Source organism: Salvelinus alpinus, chromosome 9 (assembly GCF_045679555.1).
Source record: "Salvelinus alpinus chromosome 9, SLU_Salpinus.1, whole genome shotgun sequence".
In the NCBI taxonomy this organism is placed as follows: Eukaryota; Metazoa; Chordata; class Actinopteri; order Salmoniformes; family Salmonidae; genus Salvelinus; species Salvelinus alpinus.
Window position 1 is genome coordinate 38,779,336 of NC_092094.1, and position 26,055 is coordinate 38,805,390.

A 26,055-nucleotide genomic window follows, 5' to 3' on the forward strand; every position below is an offset into this window, starting at 1 on the left:
ATTAAAGCAGAAGGGGATGGGGGGGAGGGGTGTAGGAGGAGGGGGTGGACACGGGAAGGGCTCATGAAGAAACGAAGCGGGAAGTCACATCTAAGCCCCAACACTCCTCCAAACACTCCTCCGAAGAAAGGGATTTACTCTCCCAGGGAGGTAGAGAGATGGAGGGAAGCTGGAGAAGAAGAGAGGCAGGGGGAAAAAACTGCAGAGGGAGAAAGACAGAATGGACTGAGAAAATGGAGGATGCCATTAAGAAAGAGGGAAGCTGTGGAAAACAAGAGTCATTTGTCAGATGCTATGAACTGCTCTCCATTCTCTAGGTTGGGTTAGGGTCCTATGAAGGCCAGACCACTTGCTTCAGGCCAATATTTCTCTGAGGCAGGAATGAAACTCCCCACACTACATAATCTGTCTGCACTGTTACCAAGCACATATACTAGACTGCCAGCCCCTAAAAGAGAGGAATGGAGCTCTAGAATGTCTTAAACCAGAGGAATGGAGCTCTAGAATGTCTTGAACCAGAGGAATGGAGCTCTAGAATGTCTTGAACCAGAGGAATGGAGCTCTAGAATGTCTTGAACCAGAGGAATGGAGCTCTAGAATGTCTTGAACCAGAGGAATGGAGCTCTAGAATGTCTTGAACCAGAGGAATGGAGCTCTAGAATGTCTTGAACCAGAGGAATGGCGCTCTAGAATGTCTTGAATCAGAGGAATGGAGCTCTAGAATGTCTTGAACCAGAGGAATGGAGCTCTAGAATGTATTGAATCAGAGGAATGGAGCTCTAGAATGTCTTGAACCAGAGGAATGGAGCTCTAGAATGTCTTGAACCAGAGGAATGGAGCTCTAGAATGTCTTGAACCAGAGGAATGGAGCTCTAGCATGTCTTAAACCAGAGGAATGGAGCTCTAGCATGTCTTAAACCAGAGGTGTGGAGCTCTAGCTTGTCTCCACAGTGGAGGAGACCAATAGAATAGGGCTGTGGGTGGAATGGCTCAAGTCCACCATTATGGAGACCAGGTCTGTGTGCTGCCAAATCCATGTCCTCATCTCCTCCCTTTCCCCTCCATCCCTCCATCCCTCCCTTAGTAGGGCTGTATGCCCACACTGGTGATCAGCGTGTGTCCCCCCCCCCCCCCTCCCAGCTGGACAGAGCCTTTCCCCACGAATGAAAAGGCTCTCTTGTCAGCCCTTCGATTGGTCTGCCTGTCCTGCCGGGCGGCGTGCAGAGACCAGGAGGGGAGGGGCCACAGAGTGGCAGGGCCAACTGCATCCAGGGAGGCCGAGCCTCATTCATCCACAGGACAGGACGCTGGCACCACCCGCACGCTTTCATCAGGATCTGAGATGCCGATACACACACACACACAAAGTACACAATACTAACGCATGCACGCACACACACACAACCTCCCTACAGCAACAACAAAAGGAGGGTACTCTCACCAGGGTTAGTATTCTTGTGGTGCTGCAGCTTCAGAATAGACTAGAGACATGTGTGCATGGTTTGTTTATGAGGCGAGCTCCAGTGTCATTGTTCTGTTTTCATGGGTGAGGGCATGTGTGCGTGACAGAAGTCCCCCATGCCCAGCCCACAGAGCCCCACTGACTCCAGCCTCCTCAGCAAGCCCCAGTCCCCCATGACGAGAGCCTGTCAGTGTGTGACTGGGAATATGTGTGTGTGCCTGTGTGTCAATGTACAAGAGAATACTTCACACACGAAAACAAAACCAAATCTGACAAGACAATATGATGTGAGCAGCATCTGTTTGCTATGCGTCACACTCCTTGCATGTGGCTGTGCTCGCTGCTGTTCCTCTCCCCCCAGTGATCCACAAAGACGGCTCTGTGGATCACTGCTGTACCACTGAGCTGTGACGAAGGCTGGGTTCAACACTGACCATTGGACCTTAAATGGCAGACAGGACTGGAGAGGTATTATAGAGAACTTGTTAACTCTAAAATCATCAGTTTCCCACGTGACCATTCTAAAGCCTGTAGTAATACAGAACAGCAAAATACATTCTCCTGTCCTAAATTGCACCTGCAACACCCCCCCCCCCCCCCCCACACTCTCATATGGCTGTTGATCCTCTGTAAACAAACGATTAGCCACCAACTACCCTTCCAACCCTCCAGCCCCAGGCCTGCCCCCCTCTTGCCCAAATCTGGGGGTGGCGTCCTAGGTTTGGCTTGGTTCTTTGGGGCTTGACCGTCCTGTGCTCTCAGGGCTACTGGGAAAGTTTGGCCTGGGTGACAGCTGTGTTGGGCCCCTCCCAGCCCTCGGCCTTGGCCCGGTGGGGGCTCTGATGTACTTCATTCGGGCCCGGGAGCTGCTTTTAATCTACCAGCGGGGCTCCGCAGCTGCTGTAAAATAGCCCAAAAACGTCTGCCCACACGCTCAACTCCTAGTAACCCCTTCAGCACTGCCTGTCTGCACCCCCTGCCTCTTCTCTTTCACCCTCTTTATTTTTCATTGGTGCCCATTCAGTCGTTCTCCTCTGCTTTTCATGTTCTCTCCTTCTGTTTTCCTACAGAACGTCAGCCAATGCAACATAGCTACCAGATCAGCAGTCTGCCAGCTACTAATAACATCAAAGCTGATTCTAACCCACAACACAATATTTTCATGGTTGGTTTATTACGGTCATTTCCCTGCTTCCCTTCTGACCAGAATGGACCCCTGTATGTGATCAGACAGGAGAGATCAGTGGGAGAATGTCAGAGGTAGAGGACACCCCCCTCCCCCGTCTCCTGTTCTTTACACCCACCAGGGCCACAGCCAACTGCTGACCACTGCACCTCTCCACCCCTCATTAAAATTCCAGGTCAAATCACCCACTAAGAAGGTTGACGGAAAGGGGAGGGACGGGCGGAGAAAGGGAGGGTGGGGACGAAGGGAAACAAGAAAGAGGGCCAAAAATACGTAGAGAGAGAGGGAGAGTTGGCGATGCTTTGCTCTACCTTTCCCAGTGGTGTAGTGGAGGGTATACACATGCATACCTGGCAGAATTACATGATTATTTGCATCAATCTAGCGGCCATTTGTTTTGCAAACTCCATCTCATGTGCTACAAAAATACCACTAACCAAACAATAGTGCTAGGTTCCTGCACACCTGAATTCAAGGGTAACTACACTCAAAAATCAAATATATATATTTTTTTAAATGGTCTCCTGATGTGGTTTAAGCATTGTTGTGGACTATTACAAAAGTGTGCCAGAGCGAAAACTTGAAAAAAAAGGGAAAAATCTGAAACCTGTGAATTTCTGACTCGTGTATCTATTTCAATAGTAGTCTTACTATTAGCCTACTTGCATAGTACAGCTTGGGTTGGCCTGACTGTGAAAGGCCAATATGGGATTTATCATTTAGGTCATTCAGAGTATATGTCACTGTTTCTCATAGAATTGTTCATACAGGGCACCTTTCCGTCACCGGGCAGGCAGTTTTGGAAAATGTTGCCAAAATTACAATATACCCACTTCTCTTGGCACCAGTACAATACTGGCCTTTCCTAAAATGGTGGCGTGTGTTGGCAGCGGCCTGGCGCAGCAGAGTTTAATTCAGCCCTTTATGACTCACACGACTCTTCCCAAACTGCCCAGCTGTCACTCACAGAGTCCATCGCTTGCCCTCCCCACTTAAACAGTACATGCATATGCATACACAAAAATTCACTATCATGCCCATACACGGACAGTTGCATAGGGAGCACTGGGGCAATGTCACCCGATAACAGTCACCCTCCCACTATAAAAACATCCATATCTGTTTTACAATCAGTCTTAATGCCATGTATGTTTTATGGGTATTTGTAAGTGCTTTAATGCAATACCATACTAACAAGTCATTGTTCTAATATATCTTTCATGCAACAAAAATCTCTAATTAGTGCTTGGTAACAGAGTCACAGCCAGTTAACATATATTTTTGGGGAAATATGCAAAGCAGCATAACATGCGGTACTTTAGTGATTATCCATTATGTAACATATCATCTGATAATGTACTTAGTTGACTATATCAACACCACTTTTGGTATCATTTGATGTAATATTTTATCATGAAAATACAGATAACCCAAAGAGATTTTTCGGTAACGGAGTAACATGGTAACAGAGTAACATGGTAACATAACGGAGTGGTAACAGAGTTACATGGTAACGTAACGGAATAAAACATTTGCGAAATAGCATATTGCAATAAAAATATCTATCGGTATTTGAAGGACAATTTCCATATTGCAAGATTGATTGTGTCATGGAGTCATATGGGAGTCATAAAATGAATCAAGATTATGTAAAGTAAGATGTATTGTTTTGTTTCTGGGCAGTTGTGACGCCATCGCCAAGCACCAATACATTTTTGGCACTAAAGATATATTCAAACAATTACACAATTAACAAAAATATAAAACGCAACATGTAAAGTGTTGGTCCCACGTTTCATGAGCTGAAATAAAAGATCCCAGAAATGTTTCATACGCACAAAAAGCTTATTTCTATCAGATTTTGTGCACAAATTTGTTTACATCCCTATTAGTGAGCATTTCTCAATCCATCCACCTGACAGGTGTGGCATATCAAGAACCTGATTAACTTCTAATGGCTGGGGGCAGTATTGAGTAGCTTAGATGAATAAGGTGCCCAGAGGTGCCCAGAGTAAACTGCCTGCTCCTCAGTCCCAGTTGCTAATATATGCATATTATTAGTATATTTGGATAGAAAACCCTCTGAAGTTTCTAAAACTGTTTGAATGATGTCTGTGAGTATAACAGAACTCAAATGGCAGGCAAAAAACTGGAAAAAATCCAACCAGGAAGTGGGAAATCTGAGTTTGGTCGATTTTCAACTTAGCCCCTATTGAAGATACAGTGGGATATTGGTCATGTTGCACTTCCTAAGGCTTCCACTAGATGTCAACCGTCTTTAGAAACTTGTTTGAGGCTTCTACTGTAAAGGGGGTGATTGAGAGGGGATTGAGTCAGAGGTCTGGCAGAGTGCCAGGAGCTGGTCACGCGCGTTCACATGAGAGGTAGCCTCCGTTCCATTTGCTTTTTCTGAAGACAAAGGAATTCTCTGGTTGGAACATTATTGAAGATTTATGTTAAAAACATCCTAAAGATTGATTCTATACATCGTTTGACATGTTTCTACGGACTGTAACGGAACTTTTTGACATTTCGTCTGCAACTAGTGAACGTGCTACGTGAGTTTTGAATTGTTTACCAAACGCGCTAACAAAAGTAGCTATTTGGACATAAATGATGGACATTATTGAACAAATCAAACATTTATTGTGGAACAGGGATTCCTGGGAGTGCATTCTGATGAAGATCATCAAAGGTAAGTGAATATTTATAATGTTATTTCTGACTTCTGTTGACTGCACAATATGGCGGATATCTTTTTGTCTTGATTGGTCTCTGAGCGCCGTACTCAGATTATTGCATGGTTTGCTTTTTCCGTAAAGCTTTTTTGAAATTTGACACAGCGGTTGCATTAAGGAGAAGTGGATCTAAAATTCCATGTTTAACACTTGTATCTTTGATCAACGTTTATTTTGAGTATTTCTGGAAATTGATGTGGCTCTCTGCAAAATCACCGGATGTTTTTGGAACTTCTGAACATAACGCGCCAATGTATACTGAGATTTTTTTATATAAATATGAACTTTACCGAACAAAACATACATGTATTGTGTAACATGAAGTCCTATGAGTGTCATCTGATGAAGATCATCGAAGGTTAGTGATTAATTCTATCTCTATTTCTGCTTTTTGTGACTCCTGTTTTTGGCTGGAAAAATGGCTGTGTTTTTCTGTGATTTGGCGGTGACCTAACATAATCGTTTGTGATGCTTTCGCTGTAAAGCCTTTTTGAAATCGGTGGGATTAACAACATAATTACCTTTAAAATGGTATAAAATACTTGTATGTTTGAGGAATTTTAATTATGAGATTTCTGTTGTTTGAATTTGGCGCCCTGCACGTTCACTGGCTGTTGTTAACGGGATCGCAGCCATAAGAAGTTTTAAACAGCATGATCATTACACAGGTGCAACCTTTTGCTGGGGACAATAAAATGCCACTCTAAAATGTACAGTTTTGTCACACAACACAAGTTTTGAGGGTGTATGAAATTGGCATGCTGACTGCAGGAATGTCCACCAGGGCTGTTGCCAGAGAACTGAATGTTCATGTCTCTACCATAAGCCGCTTTCAATGTCGTTTTAGAGAATTTGGCAGTACGTCCAGCCGGCCTCACAACCGTAGACCACGAGTAACCACGCCGCCCCAGGACCTCCACATCCGGCCTCTTCACCTGCAGGATCGTCTGAGACAAGCCACCCGGACATCTAATGAAACTGCGGGTTTGCACAACCAAAGAATTTCTGCACAAACTGTCAGAAATCGTCTCAGGGAACCTGACTGCAGTTTGGCGTCGTAACCGACTTCATCGAAGGTGAGCATTTGCCCATTGGTCACTGGCACGCAGGAGAAGTGGGCTCTTCACGGATGAATACCGGTTTCAAATGTACCGGGCAGACAGTGTGTATGGCGTCGTGTGGGCAAGCAGTTTGCTGATGTCGACGTTGTGAACAGAATGCTTCATGGTGGAAGTGGGGTTATGGTATGGGCAGACATAAGCTATTGAGAACGAACACAATTGCATTTTATCAATGGCAATTTGAATGCACAGAGATACCGTGACGAGATCCTGAGGCCCTTTGTCGTGCAATTCAACCGCCGCCATCACCTCATGTTTCAGCATGATGAGGCACGGCCCCATGTCGCAAGGATCTGTACACAATTCTTGGAAGCTGAAAATGTCCCAGTTCTTCCATGGCCTGCATACTCACCAGACATGTCACCCATTGAGCATGTTTGGGATGCTTTGGATCGATGTGGGTGTTCCAGTTCCCACCAATATCCAGCAACTTCGCACAGCCATTGAAGAGGAGTGGGACAACATTCCACAGGCCACAATCAACAGCCTCTGATCAACTATATGTGAAGGAGATGTGTCGCGCTGCATGAGGCAAATGGTGGGCACACCAGATACTGACTAGTTCTGACCCACACCCCTACCCTTTCTTTTTAAGGTATCTGTGACCAACAGATGCATATCTGTATTCCCAGTCATGTCAAATCCATAGATTAGGGCCTAATGAATTTATTTCAATTGACTGATTTCCTTATATGAACTGTACCTCAGTAAAATAATTGAAATTGTTACATGTTGCGTTTATATTTTTGTCAATTGTACTTTTTTGTTGTTGCATTAAAGCACTTACAAATAGCTACATAGAATTAATATTTGGCACTGATTATAAAAAATTAAAAAATTATAATGGGAGTGTGACTCCGTTTCCGCATGGCCTAGCCCAGTGGTGACTCACATGGACCCTCGGCAGCACCCTCTTGCCACGTCGTTCCCAGCTTCAAACTCAAATACTTTCACACGACTGGGGGATAAACAGCGACAACTGATTAAAACCCAACTACCTCCTCCTCGCTCTTTTCTGCTTTACCCTGCTCTGGGTATATACCTTCCCCCTCTACCTGAGACAAAAAGACACCAGACTCTCTGAGGCATTGTCTGCTACGGCAGTCTACTCTTTCCTTTCTCTCCTGACTTTTTTCTTCTGAAACTCGGTGATGTTGATTCTTCCCAGGAAATAAACCAATCAATTGGGAGGAGAGAAAGAGAGAGGCATAGAGGGAGAGTGACAGAGAGAAAGACAAGAAAAAAAGATACAGAAAAAGAGACATTAGTGCGCCCACACCTTCTCTCTGATCTCTCTGGGCTCTCTCACATTAAATACATATTGTAAATGAAGCGTTATGGCCTGGGCAACGCAACTGCTAATAGGCACACCACAGGCAACCGCGTGTGTGGGGGGCTGTCACTGAGGTAAAAATCACTGATGAAGGAGACGGGGAGAAAGGAGGGGGGGATGGGGGAGAGGAAGGGAAGGGAGGGAGGGAGAGAGAGAGGGAAGGAGAAGACGGAAACGGCAGGGGACAAACACAGGAGGAAACTTTTAAATTATGCGCTGGAAAATCTGTGTTCAACAGATCGTCAATGTGCCATCACGTTCTACTTTTCTTCACACACAGAGAGGAGTCTGTCGAACACACAGACACATACTGCTGCACTGGCTGGAAGTAGTCTTTCATGGTCTCTAAGCATGAACACACACAGACACACACAGACACATTCACACTAGCATACACACTAGAAAGTGGAGGGGAGGGGGTGAGGGTATTTTGACAAGGTCTCTAGGACTGAACAGTTTGTGATAACAGTGGTTAAAGCACTTAAGCTGCCGTAATTAGTGGGAGCTCCGTGGTGACAGAAGATTCACATTTATCTGGCGTTTCACAAGCCAGCGTGAGAGGGATAAACAGCAGAGACTAACAGCTCGGCAACAACACCAAGCTTTTATACTGACGAGGACCCACACACAGACAGACTAACATACACTACACTATCTCACAGACACGCATATTAAAACTCACACATTCAAATAAACAACTCCTTTAAAAGCAAGAGTGGTAACAGGCCTGGTTTAGGTTAATTGGATTAGCTCAAAGGGGCTAGGATAACTAATTTAAAATAGAGGGATTGCTTGGTAATCTGGTTCAGACTGGAGACCAAACAGTATCCTTTAGCTGGCCTTCGTTTATGCACACTATAGTGCACTGGTCTCGGGCTGGTAATATACCTCCAGTGCTGCTTCGCACCTCCACACTCCCTTTAACCCCCTGAGAGACATAATGGAACAGACCTCCAGTATCCACTACAGAGGGGGAGGGGAGTGGTGGCGTACCACCAATCTACGGCCAAATAAAAACAGCTTCAGTCAAGTTCTCTTACAGTGTCCATACTCCACACCCACCACCTCTGCAAATGTCCCCTTTTCACTATTCTGCCTGCCAACTCCTAAACCCCCAACCCCCATTTCAGCCCTCAGAATGGGAGAAGGGAGTCAAGTCTATGCAGGCCAAACCCTGATGCCCCAGGGTGCACTATGCTGAGAGCTGGAGATGGATGGAGGGAGTGAGGGATGAATGGAGGAGAGTGGTGATAGAGAAGAGTGAGGGATGAATGGAGGAGAGTGGGGATAGGGAAGAGTGAAAAAGCAGAGGTTATACTCCCCTCTGTATTTAATTGGACAGTGAAGCTAACATGTGTTCATTTGGCTCTATACTCCAGCATTTTGGATTTGAGATCAAATGTTTTATATGAGGCGACATTACAGAATATTTTCATACATATCTGTTTTACCGTTTAGACATTAAAGCACATATGCATCTAGTCGCCCCATTCTATTTTTTGTATTTGGACAAATTCACTTATAGTGTATGAGTCTCTGCTTTGAAACAGTCTAAGGCTATAGACCTAACATTCACCGTTCCCTGAGTCATTACCCCATAATCATGACTTGAGCTTGTAATACTGCCAAAGCATTCAATTGAAACACTTCTCTCTTGTAAACAATGGCAATTATTATTATGCTAATACCAATGGTCTGCTGAGGACACGCAATGCAAGATCAGGATTCGGAATCTTCTTGTTTCTGCGGCAACAACATTAATTCATTAATCAAGTCCTTCAGCTCGTTATTTTTCCGACAAGGTGTAATTTTGCATCATCCTTTACTAATGATGTGCTACAGCTCACCTCTAATCACGAAATCACAAGAGGGCAGAGGCGCGAGATGAGAGGTGCGAGGCATTCTACTGTTCCGTGAATGGAATGTAGAAGTGATCAGGAACAGACACCTCCCCCCCACACACCCACCCAATCAGCACCCATCCTAGCCATGCCGAGCCAGGGCTTCATTAGCAGGTAAACATCCTAATCGTCACATTAGAGCCGAGAACGATAGGGAAGCTGAGGAGAAGAACGCGAGGGAGTGGAAAGAAGAGTGGATAGCGGAGGCCATTATTGTTACAGACACCTTGTCAGTAGAGGTGAGGAGACCAGACTGGCCTCTCAAATGTAGAATACACCCCCCCCCATTACTAAACCCCTCACCCCACATCTCTGCCCACTCACCCCAGAATCACCTCCTCACCCCTGTACCCAACACAGGCATCACTGCCTCTCACACCGCCATACTCCTCATTCACATATCTATCCTTCCTGTCCCGCTAGTTCATTTCCTGCTTCCTCTAACACTGCCCCTACAGGCCACTGCCCACACAGACACAGCAGACACATCCACATTACATTAATGAACAGTATCCATCATCATGAATCTGGCCAAAACATACTGGGCACATCATTACACCTGTAAACATAACACAAAAAGACTAAATATTACAAATACCCTTATTCTACCCATAAGCCAGTGCTGTTGGCACTCCTTCCCACAACCCCCACCTGCAGTAATTAGAGGTGTCCTTGACTGCGAGATGGACTGCTTTTCACACTCATGGACCCTTCCACTTCAACAACTCTGCTCCAATGAACACCCACTGTGTCTGCGCACACGCACACAGTTGGGTTGATAGAAAGGTATGGTTTTACAGCCCATAGTTAAGTTCTGTCCTGGTCTGATTGAGGTTGCTGATGTCTGGGTAAGTGTGTTAGGAGGAGCTCACACAGTAGACACACTGGTATCTAACTGGTATTATTAGCATTCATACTCTGTGTGTGACCGTGACCATGCCTGTGTGTGACCATGCCTGTGTGTGACCCTGGCTGTGTGTGACCATGCCTGTGTGTGACCCTGCCTGTGTGTGACCGTGGCTGTGTGTGACCCTGGCTGTGTGAGACCGTGCCTGTGTGTGACCCTGGCTGTGTGTGACCGTGGCTGTGTGTGACCCTGGCTGTGTGAGACCGTGGCTGTGTGTGACAATGCCTGTGTGTGACCCTGGCTGTGTGTGACCGTGGCTGTGTGAGCGCATCCAGGCGAATGTGATAAATGCAGCAACTCCTTCACAATCACACTTAAACTCCCCCCCACTTTCTCTTTTTTAGTTTAGTTTATTAATTCGACCATTTAAAAAACAAGCACACATAAAACTTGAAAAAGCCATACATGCACACACAAAGTCTGGGACTTATTTACACTGTGGTCCTCTTGAGACTGGTCTGATTGAGGTTGCTGCCCCTGAACAAGGCAATTAACCCACTGTTCCTAGGCCATCATTGAAAATAAGAATTTGTTCTTAACTGACTTGCCTAGTTAAATAAAGGTCAAATAAAAAGTAAAAAGACAAGATGCTAGACAAGATCAAACACAGTATGGCAGTGAAATAATCAAACAAAAACATAATTCCAGTTACATCATAGGGGTTATTCATATGGGCACAGAAGACATCAAACATATTTTTACTTTATTTTTAAAGCAATGTCTGTCTGTCTTACTTTAGTATCTTGCGTCAGTATCAGAGGGCCAATACCAAACCCACAACCATCTGGCCAAGTATGTCATACATACAGCACTGTCACTGGCTCAACCTGTGACCCATTTGGAAAAGTGGATGTTTATGCCGTTCTCTCTCTCCATACTCCTTCCTGTTTGTCTCCTGTGACCGTGTCTGAAATCTGTCTTGCCTACTATTTACTAAAACTGCATCCTGTGTGTTCTGATCATACTACTTTGAAATGTACCATTTAGTAAAAACTAATGCAGTAAGCAACACATAAACAGACTTGGTTCAACCATACTTGGAATACGGCAACTAATGTGCGGTTGTGTTGACTCCCGCCATTCGTTCATTTTGGTACAGCGCATCATTTTATCCGATTATCAGCCATTGTCAAACACACGTGAGTCTGAAAAGACGATTCTCTTCTTCAATAGTGTGCAGCGAATTCTACTGGATCCAAAGCCGAAATGAGTATGACATCCTGGCATTCAAAGCATACTCACTTTTTGAAATGACACATATTATACTGTAAAACACTATTTTTGCATACCCAAAATACTATTTAGAAGTACGGGTATTCAGACTAGAGGTCGACCGATTCTGATTTTTCAACGCCGATACCGATACCGAATATTGGAGGACCAAAAAAGCCGATACCGATTAATCGGACGATTTTTTGTTGTTGTTGTTGTAATAATGACAATTACAACAATACTGAATGAACACTTATTTTAAATTAATATAATACATCAATAAAATCAATTTAACCTCAAATAAATAATGAAACATGTTCAATTTGGTTTAAATAATGCAAAAACAAAGTGTTGGAGAAGAAAGTAAAAGTGCAATATGTGCCATGTAAGAAAGCTAACGTTTAAGTTCCTTGCTCAGAACATGAGAACATATGAAAGCTGGTGGTTCCTTTTAACATGAGTCTTCAATATTCCCAGGTAAGAAGTTTTAGGTTGTAGTTATTATAGGATTATAGGACTATTTCTCTATAAACGATTTGTATTTCATATACCTTTGACTATTGGATGTTCTTATAGGCACTTTAGTATTGCCAGTGTAACAGTATAGCTTCCATCCCTCTCCTCGCCGCTACCTGGGCTCGAACCAGGAACACATCGACAACAGCCACCCTCGAAGCAGCGTTACCCATGCAGAGCAAGGGGAACAACTACTCCAAGTCTCAGAGCGAGTGACGTTTGAAAAGCTATTAGCACTCACCCCGCTAACTAGCTAGCCATTTCACATCGGTTACACCAGCCTAATCTCGGGAGTCGATAGGCTTGAAGTCATAGTGCAATGCTTGAAGCATTGCGAAGAGCTGCTGGCAAAACTCACGAAAGTGCTGTTTGAATGAATGCTTATGAGCCTGCTGGTGCCCACCATCGCTCAGTCAGACTGCTCTATCAAATCATAGACTTAATTATAACATAATAACACACAGAAATACTAGCCTTAGGTCATTAATATGGTCAAATCCGGAAACTATCATCTCGAAAACAAAACGTTTATTCTTTTAGTGAAATACGGAACCGTTCCGTATTTCATCTAACGGGTGGCATCCATAAGTCTAAATATTCCTGTTACATTGCACAACCTTCAATGTTATGTCATAATTACGTAAAATTCTGGCAAATTAGTTTGCAATGAGCCAGGCGGCCCAAACTGTTGCAAATACCCTGACTCTGCGTGCAATGAACGCAAGAGAAGTGACACAATTTCACCTGGTTAATATTACCTGCTAACCTGGATTTCTTTTAGCAAAATATGCAGGTTTAAAAATATACTTTTGTGTATTGATTTTAAGAAAGGCATTGATGTTTATGGTTTGGTACACGTTGGAGCAACGACAGTCCTTTTTCGCGAATGCGCACCGCATCGATTATATGCAACGCAGGACACGCTAGATAAACTAGTAATATCATCAACCATGTGTAGTTATAACTAGTGATTATGATTGATTGTTTTTTATAAGACAAGTTTAATGCTAGCTAGCAACTTACATTGGCTTCTTACTGCATTCGTAACAGGCAGGCTCCTCGTAACAGGCAGGCTCCTCGCGAGGCAGGTGGTTAGAGCGTTGGACTAGTTAACCGTAAGGTTGCAAGATTGAATCCCTGAGCTGACAAGGTAAAAATCTGTCGTTCTGCCCCTGAACAAGGCAGTTAACCTACCGTTCCTAGGCCATCATTGACAATAAGAATGTGTTCTTAACTGACTTGCCTAGTTAAATAAAGGTGTAAAAAAATAAGTTTTAAAGGCAAAATCGGCGTCCAAAAATACCTAATTAATCGGCAATTCCGATTAATCGGTCGACCTCTAATTCAGACACGGCCATTGTGTGATCCAGCTTGGTCTGTCTCTGTGTACGTGTCTGTCTTGATCCTGCCAGTGTCTGTGCTGTGCTCTCAGCCTTGCTCAGTGTGTGTTCTGTCCAGGTGCTGGGACTGCTGTGTGTCCCCGAACAGGGACTCAGAGGGCCCCTGGCTCCCCTTCGCCATGCGTTAATGAGCAGTGCATACGCAGGCCATATCGATCCAGGGGAGAAGGCATGGGCAGGCGCTCTGCGCCCCGTTAGCCAGCCACACAGGACCAGGGCCTCGGGGCACGAGCACCTTCAATCAAACCATCCATCACTATCTCTTCATCTGCATACAAGCCCTCCGAGCCCAGCCCCACGCCGCCACACACATACTAAAGAGTAGAGCAGCCACTCCTCCCATCACCAGAAAATAACACTTCCCTCATTAGGACTGTCTGTCATACCTCTCAACTCTTCCTGGTTTAGGAGATACAACCTTATAGCTTCTGAGTGTCTTCCCGGTCCACCAGAGTCGACGCTACCTCTAACGACAGAGGTAGGCCCTAAATTAATTGTATTGGTGAGCAGTACACTCCACCCAGCACTGTGCCCTCCCTGGTCCAGAGACCTAGCTCGCTCTATCTCCCTCCCTCTCCCTCTCTGGCTCATGCAGGTATCAGATTAATTACTGCAGGAGTGCTCTTAACATCTGGTCGAGTGTCAGGCCTATCGGGGGAGTGTGCTCCGTCGCCTCTCAAAGGGGCCAAGGTGTGGGATAAAATAAGAACAGCGGCGGGCGAACAGCGTGTCTCTGTGTGATACCGGCAGGGTGACAGTCTAGAAGACTAGTAATGGGGTGGGCTGAACAATGTGTTCCCTCTGGAGCCGTGTGGGAGTGTGAGGCTAGGTGAGTATATGTGCTGCTATGTATGAATAGTCAAGTAAGCAATGTATGTGTGATAGGATGTGTTTAGGTCTTGTTTGACCACGTTTGTGACAGTATTCGTATTATAACATCCTTTATTTATGACTGACAAGGCTCCGGACCTTGCCCACCTCTCAATCTGTAGGGTTGTAGTGAGCTGCAGGTATACAGGTCAAGAGAGCTGAAATTAAGGCGTGGGCTGCCAGCTTTATGTTTTCTGTAATTAAAACAGCATTAGGCTATTTATTTCCTCTCCCCGTGCGGAGCTGATTGGGCATGAGGGAATGCGGGACGTGCCTAAGCAGAGAAGAAGCACAATTACACGCCATCAGCAGACAACATTAACTCACTAAATAGGAACACGGCAATACAACGTTATTATTTTGGGGGAAGATTAATTCAGGGTCAAAGCTAACATTTATAATACTTTGCGATGAGCATCACGTGGGGCGGTAGGACAAAGGGGGCTAGGGTCACGCTACACAATGAAGAGGATGGGGAGGAGGAGGAAGGAGAAGGGGGTGATTTTCTTCTCTTCTTCCCTGGTTCCCTGGCCTATAGGAGGAGAGGAGGAATAGGAGCTCTACAGCTCAGCCAGAGAGCCTCTCTCTCATTAGCCCCATCGGTCTCAGGACCTCCATTAGCCTCATAGCTAATGTGTTTCAGTGGGCAGGACTGACCTTAGCTCTGGAGGGGTGGGCTGTCACTACTGCCACTGGGAGAGGGGTGAAACTATTCCCCCCCCACACTACCCCCCAGACTGGTATGTCCCTGAGATGCTGTCCACCATCTAGCTTAGAAAAACCAGGGCAGTGAGTGTTTCATTGTCTTAGTAGAGGCCTCTATGGGTAGTGAGAATATTGAAATGGGTTAGAACTCAAAAACAGTCATTATTATTACAACCTGAACACCATGTCAGGTCAGTGAGAAACTAGGAATACCCAAATGTAATGCCAAGACAATTACAGAGTGCAGATTGCAGGGGGAAAAAGTGAGGGAACAAAATAGCGGAAGGAAGGAACTGAGTTTGCATGAATAAGCAAGAGAGAAAGAGAGGCATAGGTTGAAAATGTAGAGAAAGACAGTTGCTAGGTCGCTTCCCCCTCTTCCCTGGGCTGAGGGGAGAGAGGGATAGAGAAAGAGAGAGAGAGGGATAGAGAAAGAGAGAGAGAGAGGCCTGCCCTCCTTTAGCATTCTGTCCACATTGGGGGGATAAATTATTCACGCCCGTGGAGACAACCGCCTCATGGTGTAATGAGAAGGACACGCATTTATACCAAATATTGCTGTTGGGAAACTATCGATCAGAAAGCTATTTGTTGAAAGTTTAGTGTGGAAACCAAGACTGTCAGCGTGTTTTAATGTGACTGGCAGACCAGCCGCAAGTCCCACCCCTCACTCTCCCTCTCTTTTCTCTCCAGCCAAATAGCTTCAGTCTCTCAGAGAAAATTAACATTTATTTGTTCTAGAGGGTTGAGATGGAAAGAGAGAAATAGGGAAGAATGAAATGTGTAAACCAGACATTATTGTTGAACATGTTGAGAGAACACTGATTGAAGACACCATGGACCCTTCTTTAAAGGGACAATCCACCCCAACCATTAATTCCTATGATTAACAGTTAAATATTGTTAAATAACACTAATATGTGAATATTTTTTTTTACAAACAAATGTTTAATTTTGTTGTTATAACGAGGTTGGTAAAGAAACTCAAGAAACATTTTTGGAAATCTGTTGCAGCTCAAGTCAACTACAAAACCCACAATAGAATGATATCTTTCTCTGGGCTGGCTGGCTAGCTAGGTAGCTAGAAAACAACTACACACAATAATATGAAAGTCAATATCAGCATGTGAAGTAGCTAGCTGTAAAATCGCCTAAACAAACTGCACTGTCAATTTAGGAGTCTTACTCACTGAGTTCAACTTGCAGGTTGTCTCTGCCAGTGAGCTATAAATGGCGTCTCTGCCCAAAGCGCAGAGTAACGTTGCTTTTTTAGTTTTTGTAAAGAGATGGGAAACTCCATTAGAATCGTATTAACGTCCATTATGTTGCCCATAATTCGTCAATGGGCCGCATGGTGCATTCTGGGTGATTCTGGGACAAGGAGAGCTCTCCTTCAAGGAGTGATGAGAGTCAATTGGGCGCTAGCTCAAAAATAAAACATTAGCATGAATTTTGTGAACAAGGAGTACAACATTGCAAATATTTTCCAAGGTGTGAGATAATTAACTTGTTCTTTGTAATATCGAATAACTTTGGAATCGTGACATTACGTACTTTCGAGGAAAATAGGCAGGTTTCTTTCGACTCATACCCTAACTTTGAGAATGGTTTGCCTGACGATTAGCATAGCAACACCGTGACGCAGCATGACAACGTGAATGCGATGGTTCGACAGCCAGTGGGGGGGGGGTTTCCACAGACACAGGGCAAATTGCGACATGGTACTTGAAGGAGAAGCAGAGTTGAATAATTTGGTACATTGTTTAGATTAAGCACATCTAAGCGAAATATATACTTTGTCATGACGATATAAACAGACGGATGTGTTCTAGACAAGTATGACCATACCATCTATTAGTTGATTTGGCGATCTGGACTACAGGTAATTGTTTTAAAAGCGGTATGAAAAGTGATATTGTGTTCATCTCCCGAGACGAGAGTTATATAGCCATGACGCGCTCCCACACAATTTCCTGATTTTCACAGACGGACAACTTAGAAGTTAAATCATGGGGACAATTTTTATTTGACCCACTGACAGAACATAGACTTTCACCAAATTGACAGGAGTGTCCAGAATTTTATTTCTGGGGATGGATTATCCCTTTAACCCTTGATATCTCATGTTAGCAGTTACCAGGGCTGGATAGAGTAGTCTGGCAGTGGTACCCTTCAATCACTGATCTGATCCATACTACACTGGATTAAACCAGGGGAGATGGCACTGAAGTTACATTACACCACTGTTCACACCAGTGATACCAGAGATATAGAGATGACGATATGAGATCTCAGTTTAGCCTTCAGTTTGGCTCACACACACTGTCTAAGGCTAGGAGTTCATATTTCCTTTAGGGTTGAAATCAAACAGTGCTTGGATTGGCATGCACCAGAGGAAGCCTGTCAGTCCTATGGGTAGAGGCTCTTCAGAGGGGGTTTATGGTTAGGGCATGTTCCTCTATTAGGGCAAATCTGAATGATTCTGCAAAGAGCCCACACATACACACTCACAAGTACACCCAGAATTATAACGCCCTTGCCATTTCTTTACTTGTGCTAGTGGATAGATTAACGATGGACCGGGCGTCATCATAGCTTAACTTTAATGCAGGTCTGCAAGAACTCCCAGAAAGAAAAAGGAACACTCCCGTGCCCCCTACCCCTCCTGCTCTCTCCATACTGACCCCCCACACACATCCCCAGTAGCCCCCAATTCCCCACTCCCCTCCTGGCCTCCCCCCGTCTCTCCTGCAGCAGTAATAGATGAAGATATTCCTGGCTGGTAGGGCGCAGGGGAAATCAGAGCACTACCTGTGCAGAATGTGTGTGGGCTGGAGGGGATAGGGGCCAAGGGCCTGGGCACTCTCGTGAATACCTGCTGGCTGTCAGGGGGAGAAATGGGGGGGGGGGGGCTTCCATGGATGTTGGGGTTTCTAGCTGGAGGGAGAGGATGCATTGATGAAACTACATATAGCTCTTAAACTACACACTCTTCAGTAAAGAGTTCCACAGGTAAACCTAGCGTAAGCACTCATACCTTTTTCTAACTACCATTGAAGACATTCCGGCACAGTCTATTCTAAGTCTCTCCCCATCACCTCATGCACTGCCATGTAGTCAGGCACAGCTGGTGTGTGTGACGGCCCAGGCAGGGAGCAGAAGCTGTGCTTTCAGGTCTCAGCTCCGTCAGGAGATGCTAATAACCCTGCACTTACCGCCAGCGACACCTTTCCCCTCCCAGCCGTCCCAGCCCCAGACAGCTATTACTGCCTCACTATGCACTGGGCCTGCCAAAAACAGCACTACAATTACAATATCAGGGATATGCACAGGGCTGCTGAAGTAAAGGAAGAGGGGGAACTAAATAAAATACTGACCCGACATACAGTGTTGCGACTGAAAGAAAGGTGAACTATGATAATTGCGCAAGATCATCACTGTACTGACGCAGTATAGGAGTTCTTGGAGTACAGCTCTCAACTCAGCTCTCACGGACCAGGGTAAGAAGTATTTCTGTTACATTAGACAAAACACCCTCAAAATCATACAGACAATCCTAACACCCACAGCATCATGCATAACGCATGCACAAACACACATGCGTTGGGGGCACCGTAGCATCTCCACTGGTGCAGGTCTCTAATGAAGCCCCAGTTGTGACGGCATGGAGGCGTCTCTCTCGCTCCGACGGGATAATTACGCTGCTCCCTGGCAGCTGAGTTTGGCAGATGTATGGGAGGCAGCGCGCGGCGCCGAGCGCGCCATAACGAGCGCCGGGGAGCGGAGGTGGGATTCGGCAGGACCCCGCCATCCGCCATTAGCAGGTTGGCACCGTCACAAATGAGTGTTTTTCACAAGAGCCCGGGAAGGCTGGGAAATTCCAATAAATTTTTGCGCTATGTCGCAGCACATGAGACAGTGTTGGGAGAGAAAGAGAGAGGGATGAGAGAACCAGGGAGGAAACAGAGAAAGACGAAGGGTGAGAGAGAAGGGAACAAAAGGAAAGGTTCACGCTGCCATGACCGGATTAGTCACCTCTCTCAGCACAGGGAGCCCAGAGCAGTGCACCCTGGGAAATTACTGAATCAGAATGCATTGATTTTCTGTGGGGAGGGAAAAAAAGTGAAAGACAAAAAAAGGCCTGAAAAACAGTCATGGCTGAGAATTAGGGAGGAGATTGTATGAGACCTTTGTATTATTATTGGGAGCAGAATAGAGAGAACACCATTGTACACAGCTGTTTGAGAGGGAGACGATAAGAACGGGACACTATTGTTACAGCATTTCTCCAGTGCCCTCTCTTCCTTTCATTTCAGTCTCTTCCCATCGTCTTACTTTGTAATTAGGAAAACACAGCCAAGATAAACCTTGAGTACCTCACTGCTAAAACAGTGTGTGTGTGTGTGTGTGTGTGTGTGTGTGTGTGTGTGTGTGTGTGTGTGTGTGTGTGTGTGTGTGTGTGTGTGTGTACAGAACATGCCTGGTTGTATCAAATGTCTTCATAAACTACCCCTAGTGTTACTATCCCAACGCCACAGCAGCAACCTTAGATCAGTGAGATGCAGTGTACCTCGTCCGGCTGCATTCACCCACAGCTGTATTCCATATGCATGAGGATGACTGGTACTGGTTTGATCTGCTGCCATGTTCCGCCTCCCTCCACATCAGCAGCAGCTGTATCATTTAACGGTCATTTGTAAAACGCCGTCAACAGCAATCAGTGATCACCAATCACTAATGAACCAACCCTACCTATGTCTTATTACAGCCTGAATCACAACCAGGAATCAGTACACACTTACTCATGACAAAAAAAGAATGGGCGCCTCGGTCTCTTCCTCTCACTCCATCCCTCTCTCCCTCCATCCATCTCTCTCTCTGATGCTAAACGATCGATTTCAAGGTGACCCTGGCTGAGGAGAGTGTTTTCCTCTCGCTGCTCCAGCCTGGTCCCAGTAATTAACACCAGCGCCTAATGAAGTCCAGCTGCTCACCCGCGCAGACTGAACGCGTGCCAAAATCCGGGAGAGCCCCTGTCAGGCAGCCATCGCTCTCCTCACACCCCCACCCTCTCTCCTCTCCTCTGCCCTCCTCTCTCCATCCTCCCATCCCTGTGTCCGTCCCTTATCCCTCTCTCCATCAATCCCCTGATCTTAACCTCTCCGTGGCTTTGGAAGGTCAGCCTCCTTCCATCAGTGGCCATTCTGGACATCTCTGCCCCCCTCCAGGTTGCTGCCATCAAAAACACTGATCATGCAGTCCTCCACTACTTCTCCACCTCTTCATCGCACTCCCTTTCCCTGCCAAATTACCTTCATTCCCCACCGTCCAACTGATCCCTTTTCCTGCCAACTCCCACATCCCTCTCTCTCCACTGACCTAATAATCTCTTACTTACTATTTCTCACTCTTTCCATCAGTACTGTCTGCCTAACTGCCTTTTCACCAATGAGACCAATTCAAGCCCAGTGTAACCACAAAGTCGACAACTTCTTGATTTGAATTTGGGGATTGATTCTATTATTTGGGGAGTAATAATATACAGTAAAACAAAAAGTTTGTAACAAATATTTTGAAATCCCAGAAAACCCGTGGCAGCTTGGATCTTAATCCACATCAGGTTGCCAGAGTTCTCCCAGCTGTACCGCTCCCTCATGTTGCCTCCCTCCTCCCCTCTCCTATTTAACCGTGTGATGCTCACTAGCCCTGTATCAAAGCTGCACGTGTCTGCCAGCCTGTCACCTCTCTGGGAGCCTCGCTTTGCATCCTGGGAGTGGGGCTTTGAACACAGAGGACGCCTGCCTCTTCCACTCACACACACACACACACACACACACACACACACACACACACACACACACACACACACACACACACACACACACACACACACACAGAAGCTAATAGGGGGGGTGGGGGGGGTGCCGCGCTGGGATCTCCACCCCCGCCCCTCAGCAGCTATAAGGAAGGGGGCGTTCTGCAAACTTTCCCCACAATCCTTTCTAGCTGACATCCCGGTTGATCTGGGAGTGGAGAGAGATGAGCTGTGACATCCTCTCATAAATCCCACCTGGAGCCTCGCTGACATATCAGACTCAAATCACCTCCAACAGACAGACAGGAGATGCTAATTAGCGCAGATGAGTTAGCAACTTATCATTTTACCTGACTTCATCAGAAAGACAAAAAACTATCTGCCATTCTAAGTGAACTATGAGGTACCAGGCCAGTAAGACCCTTAGAGAACCATGGAAGTCAAAGATGAACTGATTTGTTCTCTGTTGATTCACTCGTCTCTATTACTCTCCTCCCCGTCCAGGACTACCTCATTCCTCCATCTCTGCTCTCTGTCCTCTGCCGTGAGCTCGCACTCAGGACAGTGTGATGTATTACGGCGTGTGATTCTCTACTCCCATGCACCCCTCCCCCCAAGCCCCCCCATACTGTCTCTCACCACCGCACGCCACACCTTCCTCACCAGCTGCGACAGATGCCGCCGTCACTCGAGAAAATAAATTCAGAATACTTAACGAATTAAGCGAGGAGCTAATTGTGGCTGGCCCGTGTTCATCATGCGCAAAAAGGCAAGCGGCTTGTTTGTCTTTTAACAATTACCAGACAGAGCAGGGAGAGGGGGAAGGGAGGGGGTAATTGTCCCATTCTCCCCAGCAGCTGGCTCAGCCACACCTGGGCGGGTGTGAGAGCCGGGTGGGGCGGGGACGAGGGGGGAGAGGAGATGGGCAGGTGCACCTCTGCCATCACTAAACTAAGCACAGGCCGACTTGAGGTATGAGACGCAAATACACTCTCTACCACTGTATAACACAGACATTAAAGTCTGGGCTGGCATTAGTGCTTGTACGCACAAACTAGTGTTCATACTTACACTGGTATAAAACACACACTTAAAAATGTATTACATGCTACACCTCCTTTTCTTTCTCTTCATTCTGCACACACACACGCCAATTTTCCATTCTGTTCCCACACATTTTGGAGGAGCTTCCCCTGAGCAGTTCTCTTATAGATCTCCAAACAGCTTGTAATTACTTTTAATAAACAGCATAAGAAGCAAATCAAGCGCAAACATGGAAAAAACAAGCTCTCAGGGGGATCAAACAGCACTCAGCCTTGCAAACAAACACTTCACCAACATCAGAGCTATTTTATTCTTGCTTTTTTACATTCAAACATGTAATGCTCAGTGGGGGTAACTAGAGGAATGCAGTAGAGACCGGCACAGAAAGACAAGAAGTGAAAGAGGGAACGACAGGAATACAATGGCCGGAAAGTAGTTACTATTATTGGGTTAGTTGCTACCTAGATTCTGTGGGAGGCTACCTGACTCTGACTGGCTGGTTGCCTATGACCATGTGCATACGTGTGCTCATGTGCATGTAAACATTGCAACAACATTACATTATGTTGTCTCTATGACGAGAGGTCTCCTGACATTCTGTGGAACAATTGACACCTCTCACCTCCTATCACAACGAAACAGTCTAGTAGATCCATAAAGGAGCAAAACCAAATCTACTCACCCTCCTCTCTCCACCCATCCCTTTATCCTACATCCTTCTCTCCCTCCATCCATCTCTCCATCCATCCCTTTATCCTACATCCTTCTCTCCCTCCCTCCCCATCCCTCTCTCCCTCCATCCATCCCTTTATCTTACATCCTTCTCTCCCTCCCCCTCCATCCATCCCTTTATCCCCATTCCGCTCTCCCTCCCCCATCCCTCAATCCCTTTGTCCTCCATCCCTCTCTCCACCAATCCTCCTTCCCTGTATCCTCCTTCCCTCCATCCCTCTCTCCCTCCATCCCTCTCTCCCCCTCCCATCCTCCCTCTAACCTTTTCTCCCTCCAACCCTTTATCCTCCCTCCCTCCCTCATCCCTCTCTCCCTTTATCCTCCCTCCCACCCTCTCCCTCCATCCCTCTCTCCCTCCCTCCAACCATCCCTCTCGCCCTCCACCCCCCATCCCTCTCTCCCTCCACCCCCCATCCCTCTCTCCCTCCATCCCCCTCTCCATCTTCCATCCCTCTCATCCTCCCTCCATCCTTCTCTCCCTCCATCCCTTTATCCTCCATCCTCCCTCCATTTATCCTCCATCCCTCTCTCCCCTCCCCTCTGGTGTTCTGGCTGGCTGGCTCCAGGTGGTGAGGGATGTGCATGAGGGGCCTGTCATCTGTTCCCATGTTCGTAGCATCTCTACTGTGTGTTACTAGGTGTGTTACTAGGTGTTCAGTGGAGGCCAGTAGAGAACCAACATCCTCCAACAGACCACATTTACACTGCAATGTTCTACAGTCAGGGGGAATAACAGTTATGGAGGAATACTTCAGATGGTGACTATTTGAAGGAGTTTCATAGATGATACAATAATTATTTGAGCAGTGGACTGAAGGCAGAAGGCAAAGCTTTCATCGCTCAAAAACGCTGCCTTATGGCTATCAGGCTGGCACGGGGCGCACACACACTCATGCACGCAGTGGAGTGAGCCATCATCCACATTATCCACATCCATTGACTCCTAAAGCTTTGTGTGTGCTGCCTCATTAGGTCTTCAGTGACACACAGAGCCCACACCAGGCCTCTCTCCCCAGCACCTCTCCCTCACTCGCTCTTCATCTCGACACACACACACCACGCGCAAACACTAAAAGGAGACTGCTCAGGCACTGCCCTAGGGAATACTCCTCACACATTACTAGTGGAGCGCAACACAGGCATACATCACTAGAGGCCGATGGCTGGGCCGTCACAGGAAGAGTACAGGTCTGGCCTCAGTATAAAGGGTTAGTCTCATGATGTCACTGAAGAGCATGCATGGAATAACACTTAAAACATCACAGGAGGACAGAAGGCATCTTAAACATCACTCATGCATTAAGGGTAACATATGACTTAAAGTTCTAGACAGCACCACTACCGTTGGGAACGTGGCTCTGATAGTAGGCGCTGATTTACCAGTGAGAGGTCAGGTGTGCGCCAGAGTAGAGGAGCAGTAACATGAATAGTAAAGTACTGTGACATCACTTCTGGGTTAAAGGGATCAGCCGGGACGCCTTTCCGCCCCGCTGCTCATCTGGGTTCATGCTCGGGGCGCTAGCTCGCTAACTTCCTTGAAATGAATAAGTAAGAATTATGAATGAGAATGCATCATTAGCTGGGCTCCCCCGAGGGCAATTAGTTTCAGGTGAGTGGCTGTACCCTGGGCCTGGCTGGGAGGGGGGTGTTCATCATGCACACACAGCCATCGGGGGTGTGGACCTTTACATTGGTGTGCAAAGAATATGAGAGGGTTTGTGTTGAGAGTGGGCGCTACAGATCATCTTTACACTGTAGCCATGCCAGTAAGCAGTCTGCTGCTATTTCTATTTGATTTGGAGTATTTTACACTATTATCTCGTGTGCATCATGCAGTGTCCTGCCATATGGCCCTGTTGCCCTATGTAGCCCTATGGGCCGGTCCCCCTCCCCACTCTTTCCCAGTGCTCAACAGGCAGGGCTCCATTCACACAGCTAGGTACGGAGAGAGAAGGGGGACAAACCTTGCAGATGGGCAGGTTCTCCTACAGGCCGTCCGACAGGCAAGGTGGGTGGAAAGAGAAGGCAGGGTGACAGTTAGTCAGTAGGTCCATGATTAGATGGGGGTTAGAGGGGGGGGTTCATACATGGGGGGTTATGGTGGGGCAGCGGCTACCGTAACATGCACCGGATACTCTCTCTGTATCATTCAATGTGATAAACCAACTCACTCCTCTCTGTTTTCCTAAGACCCGGGTTAATATCCAGTCACAGCTCATGTCCCAAGCAAATAAATATGATGGAAATACCCATGAAGAAACTCATGAGCATCAGTCATAAGGCTACAGCGCTCAACTAAAGTGGTTGGATCCAGAGTTCGGTTTTTCAGACTGTGGCCTTGCTGAGGGGAGAAACTCTAGTAGGTGCTTTAATGCGTGTCTCCATTACACTGATCTCTTCCACTGGTACAGTTACTGGAATGGGGAGGAGGGGGAGAGCGAGGGGGTGGGGTAGAGGAAAAGAGAGAGAGTGGGGGGGGGGGGGGGTACAGCTAAATCTACCAATAAAAGAAGATGAAAGTCAGGTTAAACACAATATGCTAATTGAAATGTGTTGGCTGATTAAGGCGATTGAAAGGAGAGTGGGCGTGCTGTGAGTTCTGGGCGCCGGTGATTAGTGCGGCATTAGTGTCTGCATGCTTTTCCTCAGGACGTGGTGGAGAGAGCAGAGCCGTGTGTGTGTCGATGTGTGTGTAAAGGAGAGAGCGAGAAGGGGTGGGGGAGAGGCCATGCGTGTGAGATGGGAGAGCTCCTCAGCTCTCCCATCTCAGCCTGTCCTGAAGTATGTCTGCCCACGCGCACAGACATGCACAAAATGGCGCGCCGCTCGCATATTCTGGCCAAATATCAGTAGTAGCAGTAGTACCGTACAAATATTTGTATCAGCTACCATGAGTTTGTACAACAGAAGGGTGCTAAAAACAGCTGGGTATCGACAACCACAATACAGTCTCTCTCTTTACCTTATTTGTTGCTGTAGGTTGGGTTGCTAAGGCAGTCTCTGCTCGCTCTGAATTCCCTTTTCACTCTTCCTCTCCCTCACTTCTCTCCCCGCTCCCTCACTTCTCTCCCCGCTCCCTCACTTCTCTCCCCGCTCCCTCACTTCTCTCTTCT

At 46.4% G+C, this 26,055-nt stretch overlaps 1 protein-coding gene and 1 long non-coding RNA gene across 7 annotated transcripts in view; both read right to left on the reverse strand.

Annotated features, from left to right (window-relative positions):
* LOC139530103 (uncharacterized) overlaps positions 1-26,055 on the reverse strand; it is a 428,447-nt gene that overhangs the window by 83,366 nt on the left and 319,026 nt on the right. The gene's annotated exons all lie outside the window — the stretch shown is intronic.
* LOC139584793 (zinc finger protein 423-like) overlaps positions 1-26,055 on the reverse strand; it is a 142,265-nt gene that overhangs the window by 32,772 nt on the left and 83,438 nt on the right. For 3 of the 6 annotated variants that reach the window (XM_071417013.1, XM_071417011.1, XM_071417015.1), the window contains exon 6: positions 24,907-24,927. The exons of the other annotated variants lie outside the window; for them this stretch is intronic. In XM_071417013.1, coding sequence (XP_071273114.1) covers positions 24,907-24,927 — 21 coding nt within the window. The remainder of the gene's footprint in view (positions 1-24,906; positions 24,928-26,055) is intronic. 6 annotated transcript variants of the gene reach the window in all.